Source organism: Diceros bicornis, chromosome 37 (genome assembly GCF_020826845.1).
Source record: "Diceros bicornis minor isolate mBicDic1 chromosome 37, mDicBic1.mat.cur, whole genome shotgun sequence".
In the NCBI taxonomy this organism is placed as follows: domain Eukaryota; kingdom Metazoa; phylum Chordata; class Mammalia; order Perissodactyla; family Rhinocerotidae; genus Diceros; species Diceros bicornis.
The window spans coordinates 20,599,699-20,616,322 of NC_080776.1; the positions used below are offsets into that span (position 1 = coordinate 20,599,699).

Consider the following 16,624-nt stretch of genomic DNA (forward strand, 5'->3'; position numbering starts at 1 on the left):
GAGGGGAAGTAAGCATTCTTACCCACGAGAGTGCATTCTTTACTTTAATGGTTAAGCAGATGTACAATGTATGTTTGATAGGCCACAGTCAGGCTTTTTAGTTCAAACCAAATCAGTTTTGAACCCCATGTAGATCAAATAGTTACCCTATGTACCTCAATATCTGAAAATCTCTTGTCAGAGGGGACATCAAGCTTCTTCCCTGGACAGCCACTTCCTCCTCGACCCTGGCTGCTCACGTCCTCACCCTCAGGTTCTTTCTCACTGTTAGCTCCTTTGCCTCTGAAAACACAGTCAGATCTTCTGGATACTTAAAACAGCAATCAGAAAACATTACAGAGGGCCCCCTCACTCTCCCTTCAAACTAGCTCTTTCCGCAATAAATACGTTGAGAGTAGCCTGCACCAGACCACCTCCCTCACTCTTTACCCTTTGGTTTTCCGAATCCACTTCCCCACCCTCCCCGCCATGCTCTTACTTGCCAAATCCGGTGGCCCTCTCTGGCCCCTCCTCCTCTTCTCTAAGCGTTAGCACTGTGGACAACTGCCGATCTGGACCTTGTTCCCTCCTCTCATGCCACCTCACTTCTCAGCCACCTCATCACCCTCTAAACTCCATCCCCTTTTGCCCCACTGTGCCTTCTCACCCACTCACAGAGCCTCACCTTTTGTATATCTCTGGACTCTGGCCCGACCTGCCCTTTCTGGCTGCTTCTCGCAAGCCCTCAGACTCTTCAGCCGTGGTCCTAACTGCGCCAGACCTCTGGTGCCTGTGCCCCACCGTCACCAGGTTCTTCTCCTTCATGTCCATCCTCGTTCAGCAACCTCCCCCAGCCCCCCAGATGAAGTCCCGAACCTGGAATCTGGCACCGCAGGCCCCTGCAAGTGTCCCTGCCCCTCCCCTGCCTCACAGCCCTCCTCTCTCTTCCCTTGATTCCTTATTTTCCAGACATGCATGGTGCTTTTTCTTCCTTCCCCACACCTTTACTGTTACATCCCTTTCGTGTAAAGTATTTCCCTCCTCCTTGCCATCTCTTGGAGTTGACCTTGCATTTGTGGATATATCTTCCCACAAGGCTGGGGACTCCCGGAAAGCAGGCCAAAGCTTTCTGGTGGCAGTAGCAGGGCCTCAAGGTCACACAGACCAGTTCGTGAATCCCAGCTGCCACTGCGGGAGTTGTGGGACTTGGGGCCATTCACCTTTCCTTTTTGCACCTTAAGCCTCTCTCATGCAGAAAGGGATAAAAACTCCTCCCAGGACCACAGGAGGGTTTAATGGGCTGCACGGCTGGGTTGCACCTAGCGGGTTGTCTGTCGCAGGTGCTTAATGGGTATCTCGTCTCTCTCTTGCTGTACCGACACACAGCAGCAGCTCAAAACAGGTTTGAGGATGAGTAAGAAAACAAACAAAGAAACAAGTGACTGGCTCTGGACGGAGGCATATTACTCGGAGTTGTTTTAAATAACAGTGCCACCGTCTTGTAAGTGCAGAATGGTGCTCTATAGACTGAGGAGATGAGGAAAGAGCAGGAAAAGGCTGTTGCTCCTCTCTCCCCATATTTGAGAATGATCTCCGTCGAGCTCTTTTCTTAGGCAGAGATTTAAATTATCGCCAACCTCTGGCGGCAAGTGTTAGGGGTCAGAAGTATATTTGTGAGGGCTGTGTGCCTAAGCAGAGAAGGGCAGGGTGGCAGAGACCTAGCCCTTCTGACTCCTGAGTGTGCCCCGTCCTGGGAATCCTTTGTTCTGCACAGATTGTTGAGCGTCTGCTCTGTGCCAGGCCTTGCACTGGGACAGGGGTAGACAGCGTTAGGGTGCAGAGGGGAGCTACAGCCCATCATCAAAGAGGCAGTCAGTGTGGGCCAATGCTGTGATGGGAGACAAATGGGACGCCCAGAAAGCACATAGGGTGGGCACCTCCTGCTGCCACCCCAGAGGAAGGGATATCTAAGAAAAAGAGATGGGAGAAGAGTGGTCCAGGATTCCCGACTAAGGGAACAGCAGTGCAAAGGGACAGAAGCAAGAAAGAGCCACAAGAATTCAGTATGACTGAAGTATGAGGGGTGACGGATAGGGAAAAGGGAGACGTGATCCCGGGCACATGACAAAAAGCCTGGTAAACTTCATTTTACCAGGAGGTGGAACTGTCCCAAGGACAGTGGTAGCCGCTGAAGGGCTTCAGGCTGGAGAGGGACGTGACCAGATTTGCCGTCAGGAAAGAATGCACCACTTTGGGCATGAAGAAGGAAACAGAGCAGGGCGTGACTAGAAGTAGGGGGGCCTGGACCCGGGTGGTGGCATTGTGATGCGAAGACAACAGAAGCTTCTAGGAATCTTGCTGTGTGTTCAGCCCAAACTCTAGAGTTGGGGCACCCAGGCCAGTCCCTTCCACACTATGCATTATAATACTGTAATATTTATTTAAGGCCAGGCACTTGTATGCCGCATCCCCATTTTTCAAGTGAACAAATTGAGATTCAGAGAGGTTAAGAAATTTATCTGAAATCACACGACTAATGAGTGGCAGAGCTGGGATTCAAGGCAAGCGGTTGAGCTGGTAACCACCAGCCTCTTCTTCTCTCCAGATAGCCTGGCCTGTGCACATGGAGCAAGGAAGGAAGTAGGGTCAGGAGAGGTGACAAGCAGGAGCCTCGTCATCAGACACCCCCTACCTGCCCCACCAGAAGGGCTTCCATGGTCACAAACACACTCAGACCCCTAATTAACAAAATAGAGCCACAGTCTTCCAAATAAGTAGAGGAACATTTAGTCCAATTCCTTGATGGTCAAGGATGGGCAGCGTTCCTCCTAAGGGCAGACATGTTAGCCCATTTCTCGTTTAGCCACTGTCTGACTCCTGCCAGGTAGAGCAGCCTTTCCCAAACATCGTCCTTTAAGATGCAACACTAACAGGTTCCATCATCAGAGAGCAGTAAATGCTGCCTCCAGTAGTTCCTTGTCAAGTCACGGTGCACATTAGCATCTTAAAGGCAAAGGGATGTCCTATAATGAAAACATCAAATAAAGTAACTCCTCAGCATTTCATATTGATTTATACTTTTTTAAGTAACATTAACACACTTTGGGAAACTCTGTTCTAGACCAAAGTCGGCTTTGCAGTATGAGGAGTGTGTGTAGTTGTGTGTGGGTGGCTTGTGGCCATTATCTGCCATCTGCCATAGTGGGTGAGGGACTCTGACACCTCTAGGCTTACTCAGCTCCTCCCTGGGTTGAGAAGCCTTTCACTGCTCCTCCGCCTTCCCCTCCAGCACCTGGAGGCCCAGAGCACAGGTAGGCAGGAGGCTGCTGGTCAGTGCTGATGAGCTTGCTTCCTGGTGGGGCCCCCAGCTGGCCGTGCAGCTGTCTGTCACAGTAGAGCCCTCCTCAGAGCTCCCCTGCTCCAGAGTAGCAGGGGACCTGGTAGCTCTGGGTTCCAGATGCTTAGCAGATGCCAGACCTGGGACCAAGGCTCCATCTCTGAGGGCTTGGCTTGCTGTTCTGGAAGGTGATCCTGGCCGGTGGCCATTCCTGAGCCCCTATTTAGAGCAGTTATCAGGCAGTTGCTGAGTTCCAGCTTCCCCTCCACACCCCTGACCCCCAGCAGGGCTGAGTGATCTCATGCCTGTGCCATGCTGTAGTGGGGGAGGACATGAGTTACCCTCAGGGCAGGTGCCCAGATCAGGGAGCAAGGTCTGAGGCCAGGACAGTGTGCAGGGCACCATCCTCGCTCAGGTTCCCAGACCCCGCTGTGGAGTTGGCTCTCAGAACAGCCTGGGTCATCGTCTGAGGTCTGGCTGCTAGACCTCTGCATGCAGCACTGCCCCCGAAAAGGGGAAGGAGAGCAGAGTGAAGGAGTGCTTGCTGCCGTTCTGCTGTCAGATCTCCTCTTCTCATCGCCCTGTATTGCCACAGAGCGCTGTTCTCTCGCCCTGAGTGAATCCCTCAGGGTCACAGCTGGCTTTGGCTAAGGAAGAAAACACTGAATGGGAGCCCAGAGACCCCTGCGCCTTGGGCTGTAGGACTGCAGTTTATAAACTAAGGCTCTTTCCTGCCCCAAAGTTCCTGGGTGCTAAGCTGCTCCTGCCACGTCCCAGGTCTTGCTAAAGGAAGATGCGGGGGGCCCCCTGCTGGCCCATCCGGGGAACTGACCTGTGGCAGGGTCAAGCTCTGTGATGGGGGACCTTTGCTGACCCCAGATGAGAGCAGTGACACTCACCCACCCCGTCCCCCAGCACTGGCCAGCCCAGTTCTCTTCCTCCCTTGGGGCCTGGCCCTGTTTTAACAGTGAGTCCTGAACTCAGTGGAATCTGGCTGCTGGCTGCTGGCTGCTTGGCCTTTCTGTTCCCGCGCTCCACTGGGGACCCACCTCCATCTGAACTGCGCCCCTCCCAGCCACCCAGGGCTTGATGACCACCGTGCCCCGGTCCCCACTTCTGCTTTCTCAGGCTCACACATTTGCACGTTCTCTGTACCCCTCCTTCTCCCACTTGCTGGTATAAGAAGGATTTTAAGGACAGGTTGTGCGGAAATGGTCCCTGCAGCTATCCTAGAACACTGATGAGCCATGGCAGCCCTGGAGAATTGGGGCTTATTGCTGCGCCACTTCTGTTTGGTGACATTGACTATTCTCTGTGATGAGTGCTCAGTATCACCCAATGTCCCAGAGAGAGTTCCGCAGGCTGCCCTCTTAACTCCCACCCCCTGTCGTGAGGGTGGGGCTGAGACACTGGGAAATGGAGCCCCCGGGGGCACCAAGCAAGCTGTCGAAGGTCAGTGTCTGCATCCAAAGTCCAAGCTTCACCTTTCTTTTTAAGGGGAACAAAGAGCACACTTGTTTGTCTCTCACCGGCCTCAGGCGACTCGTGGGAATGTGCTGGGGGCCAAGGGAGGACAAGTAGTGGGATCACTGGAGAAACAGCTTGACTGGGGTCTGTTGTGACTGCCTGGGACTCTGGGGATCGGCCCACCCTCTGCATCCCTTCCGTGGGGTTCTCATCTTTACTTAAGACCATGAGAGGCAGGTGCAGAGCCCCTGCAGGAACTGGAGCTGGAGCACGCCTCTGCCTGGGGAGGTTCACCAAGCATTCGGTTCCTTTGACCCGTGGAGTGGGGGTGGGGGTGAGGGGTGGGAGGACAGGCCGGAGCCACCCCAGCCCGGTCCTGCTGCTTTCCCTGGCCCTGCGCTCCCTAGCCTGCAGCCTGACCGCAACCCTGCTGTGGGGCCATGCTGCCCCCTGCTGGCCACGCTGGCAAAACACAGCCCAGGGTCAGCCCCAAGGTTACAAGTGCTCCCCCTGGAACTGGAGTCTGTGGGTAGGCTGGAGACTGTGTGCTCCCGACCCACCAGGACACTCGGGCTGCATGGGGAGACAAGTCTAGAACTTCCTGGTACACAGCAATGTTTGTTGAGTGAACAGATGAATGAATGTATGCATCTGAAGCATTTAGGTGACGCTGGCCTGTAGTGTCTCACCAAGAGCAGACGCTAAATCAAATCAGACATTTATAGAGCAGAAACTGAGACTCCTCTTGGGCAGACAAGATCTAAATATGAAAACCAAATGTGAAGAGTCAAACAGTGCTAGACTGTGATACAGATGACCCTAGAGTAGCCTGGCCCTTGTTGCCAAGTGACTGACTGAGCAGTGAATGCCCGAGGGGGCCTTCAGGGAAGATGTGGAAAGGGCAAAGAAGGGGGGATAAATGGCAGGGATGAAAATCACAGGGCCCCTTGGGGAGACCCCAGGCTGGCAATTTGGCATGGAAGGTTGGGGAGAGAAGAAAGCAGCTCTTGTGGCTTGAGGCCGAGGACATGCCAGGCACAGGGTCTGCCCTGGAAACACATGCTATTCCCGTTAGTCTTCACAAGCACTCAGTGAAGCAGGTGCTGTTGTTATCCCTGTTCTACATTTGAGAAAAAGGAAAAGTCCATGGCTTGTTCAGGAAGAACATGGTGGAGCCAGGATTCAGACCTCCTCTTATGAGATGTGGTGGTCAGGTTCAGGTGCTTGAATTCGAGGGTTTTTTTAGCGGGAAATGATGTGTACAAGGACAGATTGGGGGGTTGGAGGCAGGATGGCCACTTAAAAGGCTGTTACTGTAACCCAGTGGGAAATGAAGAAACTCCTCATTCCACGCACTGGGTTTCCTGCATGGTAGGAGGACCAGCTGAGGCCTGACCCTGGCACTCCCGTGCCCAAGCTGTATCCCTGCCCCATGGTAGGCCAGCCCAAAGCAGTCTCCACAGAGGAGGGCTAGGAGTGCAGGACTTGGGTCACCCTCCTCCCAAGGCCCAGGGCTGGCCTCGGTCCTGAATGGGGTGGTGCCTGCCCTGCGAGGGCATTTCCGCAGCCCTTCGTCCCGGTAGAGAGGGCTTCTGGGGGAGACACATGTGCTCTCAGGACAGCTTGGCAGACCAGAGCCACCCCATCTTGGGGGTGGAGAGGCCCTGCGTGCTCACACTCTCTCTCCCCTTCACTGGCTGCTTTTCTTTCCAAGAGCTTGGCGAGGTGGCGAGGCTAACCCTGTAGCACTAGCCACACCTCCAGGAAGGGGAAGTTCATCTTGGGCCTCTGGCTGCTGCCAGGCTTGCCAGAGCTTCCTCCCTGACCTACCTCCGTGGGAGAAGCACGGGCGTGACGTGCAGCCTGGGGTTCCGATTACAGGCGGTGGAGAGTCTCCCCTAAGCTGGGCAAGGCTATCCCCACGCAGGGTGCCCTGGCCACAATGGCGTGAGGACACGCCCGGGTCCCCTTCCCAGAGGCTTCAGCTCTTATGCACATGTGTGATCCACTTGTCCTCCCACGGGAACCCCGAGTCGGGAGAGCAGAATGTGGGCCTCCTGCCCCAGATCAGGGAGGCAGAAGTGCCGACCTCAGGGCTGTGTGATCCAGCCTCCCACTTCGCCTGACTCCTCAGTCCTGGCACACTTGCTCCATCCCCTGTCAGTCCCACTCCTTCCCTTGGGCCCTTGGCATGCTTTTGTCATTTGGAGTCTTATCCATTTGTACTTATTGTTGATTCTAATTACACTCAGGTGAAACAGAACTAGAGCGTTCACTCCTAAGATTGGCTCTCCAGGGTTTAAACACCCCAACAGCATGTTTGCCTCATCTGAGAAGGTGTGATTTCCATCTTGCTGTCTGTGACTCTCCTGTTCTTCCTCAGAAGCCCTCATCTTCCCAGGGGGAGAAGGGAGCCCAGCACTCCCGGGAACAGGGAGCCCTGGGTCTGCTCACAGCTTCTCCGCACCCCAGGGTGCCCTCTGGGTTCCTGTGACATGCCCAGGCCGCATGTTTTCTTACGGCTGGGGATGCCGCTAAGTGTTCTGGGAGGCTAGTCATTCAGTAGAGATCTTTATTGAGGACCTTCTCTGAATCAGGCAGTGTGCTGAGCACTGGGGCTACAGCGAGATTAAGACAGACCCAGTCCCTGCACTCCAGGAGCCCGCATCTAGCATGAGAGACCGTGCACATGCTAACACATCAGAAGAGGAGAGTAATACAGACTGACTGGTGTAGTGAGGGGCATGAGCAGGGGCGTGAGAGAGAAAACAGCTCAGAGCAACAAAGTAGATCCGATGGCTGGGAGGGCATCTTTAGGCCAAGACTGAAGTGTACAAGAGCCAGCCAGTAGAGAGCCTGGGAAAGAATGGGCAGCAACGTCCCTTGACCCTGGGCGGTCTCTCCCTCTGCAGGCTCGTGGAGGAGTTCATGCTCTTGGCCAACATGGCAGTGGCCCACAAGATCCACCGTGCCTTCCCTGAACGGGCCCTGCTACGCCGGCACCCCCCACCCCAGACCAAAATGCTCAATGACCTGGTGGAATTCTGCGACCAGATGGGACTGCCCATGGACTTCAGCTCCGCCGGGGCCCTCAATGTGAGTGCTGGGTGGGGTAGGGGGCAAAGGGAGGCCCTGCCTAGGGGAAGAGGAAGAAGGCCTGCAGGTTGGGAGTGCAGCAGCCTCTACATCCCACGAGAGTCCACTCCTCTTCAAACAGGTCTCCCGCAGAAGAGGGAGGCCCTGGAGAGAAGGCCTCCAAGTCACGGAGACCCTGACCATGGGCTGCGCTCCCACCAGGACCGAGCTGAGGGAGACCACTGGAGGCTCAGCTGTGGGCAGGGATTCTGTGGCCAAGGATGGGCTGGGCTTGGGCCCAGAGGCTTTCCAGTAGGGCGCTGGGTTTGTTGGAAGCCAGGGAATATTTTTTGTGGTAAGTAGTGTCAAGTGCTCACTGCCTAGAGCTAAGCCTCACAGGGCTCAGAAACCCATGGCCTTGGTTCTGATCCCACAGGAGGAGACCACTGTCATGCGTGCTCCAAGCCTGGGGTAGGCAGAGAAGTGTCTTAGGTCAGACAGCTGGAAACCAGTCTGTCCAGGCCAGCCAGCTAGACACGAAAGGACTGACCTCAGAGCCAGGGCCCTTGAGGCAGACCCAATGTGGGACACGAGTTGGGGGCTGCTCCCCTCTGCACCCTTCCCATGGCCATCTGAGCAGGGCTGGGCCCCTCACCTGACCCTTCCTCCCCAGAGCCACGTCTCAGATGGTTAGCAGGTGACAGGGCCCCAGAGCCTCTCACCAAGCCTGATTGCATATCACATGGGTTTGCCTCTAGAAAAGTCTGACCGAAACATTTGGAGATGACAAGTACTCACTGGCCCGGAAGGAGGTGCTCACCAACATGTGCTCCCGGCCCATGCAGGTAAGGAGGGGCTGAGTCCCCTGTCCTCCCCCTTCTCCCAGGAGCACCCATGACCTCATTGGTGGGCACGGAGGACCTGAGGGGAGGAAGGGGGAGAATGCCCCCAGGCAACACCTAGAACAGGTGGACCCCAGGCGCCTGAGCCTGATCTGCTACTTCCTGCTCAGACTTGACTGCCTCACCTGCTCAAGGATGGTGTTGTCTGTGGCTTCAGAGGGCCCAGTTTGAGCCTCGCTGCCCCCCTCCATAGCTTCTGTTTGCCTGGCAGAAAGTAGGGAGACACCACAGGGCATGCACCAGCCTTCAGTGCCCGGTCCCCACAGACCAGACCAGCTTGGGAAAGGGAATGGGGGCTGGTCAGCAATTTGTGGTTGGATGGGAACTGTGGTCTGTCTTCCATAGCAGCCTGCCCAGAGGAGCGCACCTCAGCCCCCACCTTGGCCTGTGGACCCCAGGCAGAGAAGTCTCCCTCTCACTGGCCAGGATACAAGGAGTTGGGCCATAGGCATGTGTCTGCAGGCAGGGTGGCAGCCTGGCAGTCTGGCATCCTGGGAGGTGGATGATGGGCTTGCTCCTGGCAGCCTGTCTCAGCCCTCTGAGGCCAAGTTTCAGCCCCTGTAGGCCTGAGCATCTTAGAAAGGAGCCACCTCAGCAGACTGTTAGGTCAGCAGGAGCTGCAGATGCTAACGGGGCCAGCTCTAGGCCCTAGCCTGGCCAGGGGGCAGTGACAGACCATTATTCAGGGGCTCAGTCGCTCAGCAGATTCAGTCTGTTCAAAAGAACCAGATTGGCTCAGGTAGCCACAGCTGATTTATTTTCTGACACCTCATAGCTCTTCCAGGAATGGAGCCATCAGGGCCTATTTGGGTCTGGCTGCCCTTACCCTGCCCCCGGTCACAAGTGTCTGCCACACACCAAGTACCTTGAAGCTCCCACACAGAGAGGGGGGTCTGCCCATGGCCACCGACTACTCTGCCCTCCAGATGCTCTGAGATGCAGCAGCCCCTGAGTCCCAAGAATTGCCTCCTGTCCTCCTTGACCAACGTTGCATGAGCTCTGGAGCTCCACGGAAAAGAGCCCTCTCCTGCGTCACCCAGAGCCTGATAAAGACTGCACTTCTCCTGGCCTTGCCTGCCAGTGACCTCAGAGGCCAGCCTTTGCCTGAGGATCTGATGGCAGGGAGTGACCAGAGTGTCTGTGGTGCCTCTGTTCTCCCAGCCCCGAGAACTGGGGCAGGGACAGAGGACCAGGCAGAGGCAGCAGCACTGAGCATGCAATCCTAAGTGAGCTGCTGAAACAGGACACTAGGGCTGTCCCAGGGAAGGCTGGTCACTATGGGAAAGTCCCAGTCCCCACCCATTCCACCCTGCCCAGAGTCACCTTCGCCAGTCAGGAAGGGAGCCAGGGCCCTCTGTCCTCCTCACCCCAACTCACATGAGGAACCAGGCCACCACTGAGAACCAAGCCCAGACATGGCTCGGAGTGGAGACTGCTCCCACCTCCCCCAACGACTTGCCCCAGCCATAACCCGGGGCCCAGCAGGAGCTGGAAGGGAAGCGGAGTCGGGGAGCCGAGCAGGTCACCACCAGCTGTACCCTTGAGTCCAGGGCTGATGTACACAGAGTAACCAGAGCTGACTGTCCATGTGGCCGAGTGTGCAGGAGCGTGTGAGGGTGTGAGAGTGTGAGCAAGCAGCAAGGGAGCGAGTTAGTGAGCACACAAGGGTGTGACTTTAGCCCTCGATGAGGAACCTGTTTACTTGCTCCCATGCAGCAGCAGCATCTTTGATTCCCAGCCCTGAGAGCTTGGGGACCACAGGGCAAGCAGCTTCAGGGACTGTGGCCAAGACTTCCAGGACAGTAGGACCGCTCCAGCCTGGAGCTATTTGCTGAGCCCCTAGAGAAACTTGGCATCTCTTCCTGTGCTCAAGTCATACCTCCTGCCCTGCAGAACGGCCTTTGGAACTCAGACCTCTGGGTCTTGGCCCCAGGACAGGTTGAGGGACAAGAAAGGCTGAGCGAGGCAGGCTGGCAAACCTCTACCTCCCTTGGCTGGTGCAAAGTGAAATGTTGGGGGCACAGAGGTGCCAGGGTGCAAGGATGGCCTTCAGCAGGGTCACGGATCGGGGCCAGAGGACATGAGGTTGGCCACAACCAAAGACTGGGCCTGGGCCAGAGAGAGCCAGGCACCCACCATTTTGCTCTGGGCGAGCCATGGGCATCCTGGGCCTTCTCTCCTCCCTCCCATTCTGGCCACGTGGTGGTGTTGGACTTTGTGTCCTCACAGAGTCCTGCAGCCTCCTCAGCTTCTGCTTGTACCTCCACAGGGCAATGTCTGCAGCCCCTGGTCCAGCATGGGGCTGCCTCTCCTCCTCCCCGTTCCAGAGTAGCCAGCCCAGCCCCATCCTGGGGAGGGGCAGACCAGAAACAGTTCCCTCCTGCTTGTTCCTGGCAGTAACAGCCGCTAAAACTCAGCAGTGACAGGCTGTGGGGGAGGGTCACTTCCTTCCCAGCTGCCTCAGACTTCAGCATGTGGTCTGCCCCTCCCCAGGGGCCTGGGTGGCCAGTCCTGCAGGACCCTGAGGGAGGAGGCCATCCAGCATCCTGGGGGTTCCCAGCACCCCCTTGTCCTCAGCGGAGGCAGGGTAGGCCACTTGCAGGGCTGTCTGGCCTGTTCTCAGTGCTGCCGCCATAAGGGAGTCTGAGCAACCCAGGCCTTCTTTTTGCCTTCAGTAGCAGAGGGGCGTGGGTCGGGCATGGGTCCCCCGTGGCTCCGCTCAACCCCAAGGCAGCCCTGTGGGTCCCCTTACACAGAATGGTCCCTGGCAGACTCAGGCCTGCCTGGCTTTGCTCAGCTGCCTGCGGCCTGGCAGGTCAGCCCACACCAGGACTGTCCATTGCGAGGCTCTGAGTCCCACAGCCTGGCAGAGCACACCAGTCCTCTTCCCACCCCCCTAGATGGCACTGTACTTCTGCTCGGGGACACTGCGGGACCAAGCGCAGTTCCGGCACTACGCCCTCAACGTACCACTCTACACGCACTTCACCTCTCCCATCCGCCGCTTCGCTGATGTCCTGGTGCACCGCCTCCTGGCTGCCGTGCTCGGTAAGGGGCGCAGCCCGGGGCATGGCAGGTCTGTGCCCAGTAGCCACACTGCTGTGACTGTGGAGGCCCCAAGGGGTGGGCAGCCCAGCCCTGGAAACTCTCCCTCTATGAGCATGGTGAAGTTGCAACGAGTTGCAAGCTCGTTGAAAGCCCTGCAAAAGCTGGGGCTCAGGCCCTAACCATGGCCGGCCCACCTTTCTTAGCCCTCCAGACCTCGGCAGCAGGGAACCCTTAGGTCCGCTGGACCTCCTAAGCCCCACCTTCTCTGGGCCGGGGGCACCATGCTGCCCATCCCCCAGCCACGGCTGGTGCACAGAGAGCACCCCACCAGTGGTCCCCCGACCATCCTCTTCCCAGGCTACAGGGAGGCACCCGATGTGGAACCCGATGCCCTGCAGAAGCAGGCCGACCACTGCAATGACCGCCGCATGGCATCCAAGCGGGTGCAGGAGCTCAGCACCAACCTCTTCTTTGCTGTCCTGGTCAAGGTGAGCCCACCAGCCTGGAGCCCCTCCCCCTCTCCACCCCACCTCCCCTCCTGGGCACCTGCTCCTGAGGAGCCCTTGAGGGGCCCCAGGGCCTTCAGCAGCCGGGGTGGGTCCTAGAGGGATGCTGCGTCCTGTGGGCTTGCCTTGGCTGGAGCCCTGCCCTGCAGGAGAGTGGCCCCCTGGAGTCGGAAGCCATGGTGCTGGGCGTCCTGAACCAAGCCTTCGACGTGCTGGTGCTGCGCTATGGGGTGCAGAAGCGTATCTACTGTAATGTGAGTACCCAGAACCTCCCCAGCCGGGGTTAGAGACCTTCTGGGCAGGCAGAGGCCAGCTACAGGGTGCAGAAGTGTGTCTCCGGTGATGCGAGAGCCCGGGGTCTGAGCGGCTTCTGTGCCCTCCTCTCTCGCACAGTCATACCAAGCCGCGTCCACTTAGCACACTGTTTTTACCTGCCTGTCCCCGTTCCCTCTGCTAGGGTCTCCTCTGTATCTCCCTAGCATCTGGTGGGGTCCTGGACCAGGGACAGCCTTTGGTAGACACACAAGCATGGAGGATGGGAGCACAGGGCCAGGACCACACACTGGGGCACACAAGCTATGGTGGTGACACTGTGCCCATCACTCAGCTGTGGGCCATGCTGGGCACATGATGGCAGAGGATACGGAGCCCCTGACCTTGCTCCCCTCCCCCACCCAGCACCAAGCCCACCCAATGGGCCCTGCCAAGACACCCCACTGCACGTGCCTGGGATGAGGGATCCAGGCCAAGCGTCAGGCATGGGCCTCTTCCCAGGGACCCAGGCAACCGTAGACCAGGTCCTTCCATAACCAGTACAGGACGGCAGGGTGTGCAGGCTTTGGGAGATTGTTTTATAGGAACATGAGGGAAGGAAAGACCAGGGAGAATGGTCCATGGCCACCTGGAGGCTGTGTCCCCTGAAGAGAAGGAGACCAGAGCTTGTCTTGGGTCCTGCCCCGGGTGGCTGTTTATTCCAGGGTCTTTCCAACACCTGACCTAACACCACCTGAGGGACCTGTTTCAGCTGACCCTGTGATTAGTAGGTTACCAACTGGCTAGAATTTCCTAACATCCAAAACACTGGGGAGTGCCGAGTCCAGCTCAGAGTGTGGAATAACATGGTATTAATGAGATGGAGGAAAGCAGGAGACACAGAGTGGAGTCCAGCTGGAATCATCAGGGCTGTTGTCCTGAAGTTCCTTGAGCAGGACGGAAGTTCAGGTCTAGGTCATCTCTATGGACAACCCAGCCCTCAGTCTGTGCTAACAGACCCAGCGCCAGCAGGGGGCGGCAGCCGTCCAGCCTCAGGTGCCAGGTCCACCTGGGCCCCGCGTGGGCAGTCCCTGATGAGCCAGGACAGACCCACGCCCTCCCCCAAATAACACACAGAGCCACTGGCCCCGCCCAGCCCCGCCCCTCGGCAGTTGTCACCCTCAGGTGCTGCCTCAGCCCAGGATGGCCTGGCAGGGCCTCCCTGAAGCTGGCCAGAGGCGAGGGTGGGGTGGTCCCCAGGGAAAGGTCAAGCGGCCAGCTGCCGGGTGGGAGGACAGGGGGCTGCCTCTGAGAAGCAGGAGGCCTTGCGGGGTCAAAAGTTAGGAGGCGGCACCCAGAGCCCAGGGCCTGAAGCACAGGTGTGTGCACCCCCAGGCACTGCCCCTGCGGTCCCAGCACTTCCAGAGGGTGGGCAAGAAGCCGGAACTCACACTTGTCTGGGAGCCTGAGGACATGGAGCAGGAGCCAGTGCGGCAGGTCAGAACCTGGGGGTGGGGCAGCTTTTCCAGAACACCCCTGTGTCCCCATCCACCTCCCAGCTCTTGGTGAGCCCTCCTCCTGCCTCCTGGGGCGCACTCCCCGGGCCTCCCCGTGTGTCCCTCCAGGTCTCCCACAGCGCTCAGGCTCCCGGGTGGGGTTTCAAGCTCTACATGCTGAGGTGGCAACAGCTCACCCACACCCCATCCTTTGGGCCCAGCTTTTTGGCACCACCTTCCCTCCCTTGGAGACACGCACTGTGGGGAGAGGTGGGGGGGCTCTGCCTATCCCTCCAAAGCAGGGTTCTTAACTTTTGGGGTCCTTTTGAGAATATGATGAAAGCTGTGGACCTCCACCCAAGAAAACCTATATGACACTTTTGCCTACAACCTGCTCCCAATGCTGGCCCAGACTTCAGTTCTTTTTCCTTGACACGGAGGCTCGTGATGTACCAGGCACAGCACACTGCTGTGTCCGGCTCCTTTACTTCTCACCAAGAAACAAGGCCTCAGGACGTGAGCAGGCTCGGCTTACACGCGGAGGCTGAGAGAGGCAGAGCCAGTGGTCCCGGCGGCCCAGCTGGATGGACAGTGGCAGGGCTGGGCTTTGCCCGCAGGCACCTCCCCCCGTCCCCCTGGGCCAACCCCTCAGGACGTGCCCGTGTCACTGTGCCTGGCTCTGCTCTGCCCCAGGTCGTCACCATCTTCAGCCTGGTGGAGGTGGTGCTGCGGGCGGAGGACACGGCCCTCAAGTACAGCGCCATCCTGAAGCGGCCGGGCACCGAGGGCCTCATGGGCCTGCAGGACAAGGAGGAGGGTGACCACGACCCACAGGAGGACTGAGACCGCCAGCCCAGCCGCACCCCACCCACCTACCCACCAGCCCCACCCACTGGCTTTTAGGAATAAGACCTTTTGACACCAAAGGGGATTTTTAATTTGGTTTTTAACAACTCAGGGTTTTGTTTTCATTTTTTTCCTTTTATTTTATTTTGGCTGCTCAGTTTTTAACAAACTGGAGGGGAGAGGGTGGGGCTGGACGGAAGGCCGAGGCCTGGCCAGTGCTCCTGGGAGGCCAGCCCCACTGCTGCCAGGCCACCACTGCCTTCCCCTGCCCAGGAAACCGAGGGTTTTCAGCAAATCAGTGTCACGGAATAAAATCGAGTGTGAAGCGCTGCCTGGTGTGTGGAGCACCGCTGGGAGGCAGGGGTGGCAGGGTGCCCCTTGAACCCAGGACAAGGGACCTGACTCAGGCTTCACCCCTCACAGGTGAGCTGGGCTCACCACTCTCCAGAACCTTCCTGTCAGTTCCAGGAAGATTCACAGAGCTGGCCGCCTGGCAGATTGATGCCAGCGCCTCATTCTGGCTGATTAGAGACGTGATTAGTATGCAAGACGGCAAGCTCACCCTTCACCCTGCCATATGTGGCTGTGTCTGTCCCCGCCCCCACCACTTCCTCTCTGCCCACCAGCCCCACGTGGCCTCTGGAGGGGAAGTGTGGGACCTGTGACATCTCCCCCCCCCCCAACCCCCCGGTTCCTAGGCCGGAGCTGAGTGGCCCTGTCCACACCCCTTGTTGGGAGCCGGTGCCTCAGCACCTGCAGTCCCAATTCTGCGCCCTGGCAGCACTGAGGGAGCCTGGGGACAGGGTGAGGCCTGGGTCTGACGGAGGGGAGGAGGGCCCTCAGATGGCCCTTCCTGACCAGGGATGGGACAATGGGCTCTTGGTGGCCCCGGCCTGGCCTGGTTTCATCCTGAGCACCCACTGATCCCACCGTCCTCGGGGACCCGGGGACAGACATGGCAAGCCACCGAGCCCTGCTCGCTCCCCATGGCCTGATCTCAGCCTGTGCTCCGAGTTTCTCCACCAAACTGGGGAAGCACAGGTTGGCTTCCCCATGGCTGCCAGAAACTTGGGTGAAAACCACAGTGACCTAGGTCCCACCAGCCATTTCCTGGGCTGTTGATATTGACAAGCTTGTTTGATCTGATCACAGAGAATTTTCTTCAAAGAACAATTCAACACAGTACCTCCTGGGAGGGCTGCACAGTCCCTGGAGCAGTGACAGGGCCGGGCTGCTTTTGTCTGCCCCCGGCTGGCCGTGGTGCATCGTCTGCTCAGCACTGAGCTGGGGTCCAGAGGGGAACAAAGGACACCTCATTGTACCTGCACAGGGTTCCTTTCTCTCCTTTGGTCTGTCTATCCAACCACCCACAAGATGTCCCAGAGGCCACCATCCCCTCTCTGCTTCTGTCCCCACAGCCTTCTCCTGAACTACGTATCCGGAAGGGGAGACAGGTGAGGGTCTAGTGGTTTGGTGTTTGGATGAGGAGGTTTCTGGGTACTTCCCTGGCCTGGGCAGCCTGACAGTGGGAGACCAAGGGCGAGACATCTCAACCTTGTTCCCATGCCCTCAACTGCCCCACCCTCAGAGGAGGAGCAGCCCCTTTCTCCTCGGGCACTGTCCCCAAGGGCCTCTGCCAGCGCCTGGGAGCTGAGGGCAGAGCAGACCCCCCATGGAGTGGTGCCTTTAGCGGGGCGGTGGGTCAGAGTGGGGGCT

The 16,624-nt window shown here is 58.0% G+C and overlaps 1 protein-coding gene across 5 annotated transcripts in view; it reads left to right on the forward strand.

The window, feature by feature from the left end:
* The window catches only part of DIS3L2 (DIS3 like 3'-5' exoribonuclease 2), a 338,953-nt gene extending 323,716 nt beyond the window's left edge, over positions 1–15,237 (forward strand). For 4 of the 5 annotated variants that reach the window (XM_058533210.1, XM_058533212.1, XM_058533213.1 and 1 more), the window contains 7 exons: positions 7,696–7,879; positions 8,617–8,703; positions 11,661–11,808; positions 12,166–12,296; positions 12,464–12,568; positions 13,962–14,063; positions 14,756–15,237. In XM_058533210.1, the coding sequence (XP_058389193.1) occupies positions 7,696–7,879; positions 8,617–8,703; positions 11,661–11,808; positions 12,166–12,296; positions 12,464–12,568; positions 13,962–14,063; positions 14,756–14,905 (907 nt within the window). In that variant the 3' untranslated portion in view covers positions 14,906–15,237. The remainder of the gene's footprint in view (positions 1–7,695; positions 7,880–8,616; positions 8,704–11,660; positions 11,809–12,165; positions 12,297–12,463; positions 12,569–13,961; positions 14,064–14,755) is intronic. The other variant, XM_058533214.1, reaches the window with a different exon arrangement.
* Positions 15,238–16,624: the final 1,387 nt, after the last annotated feature.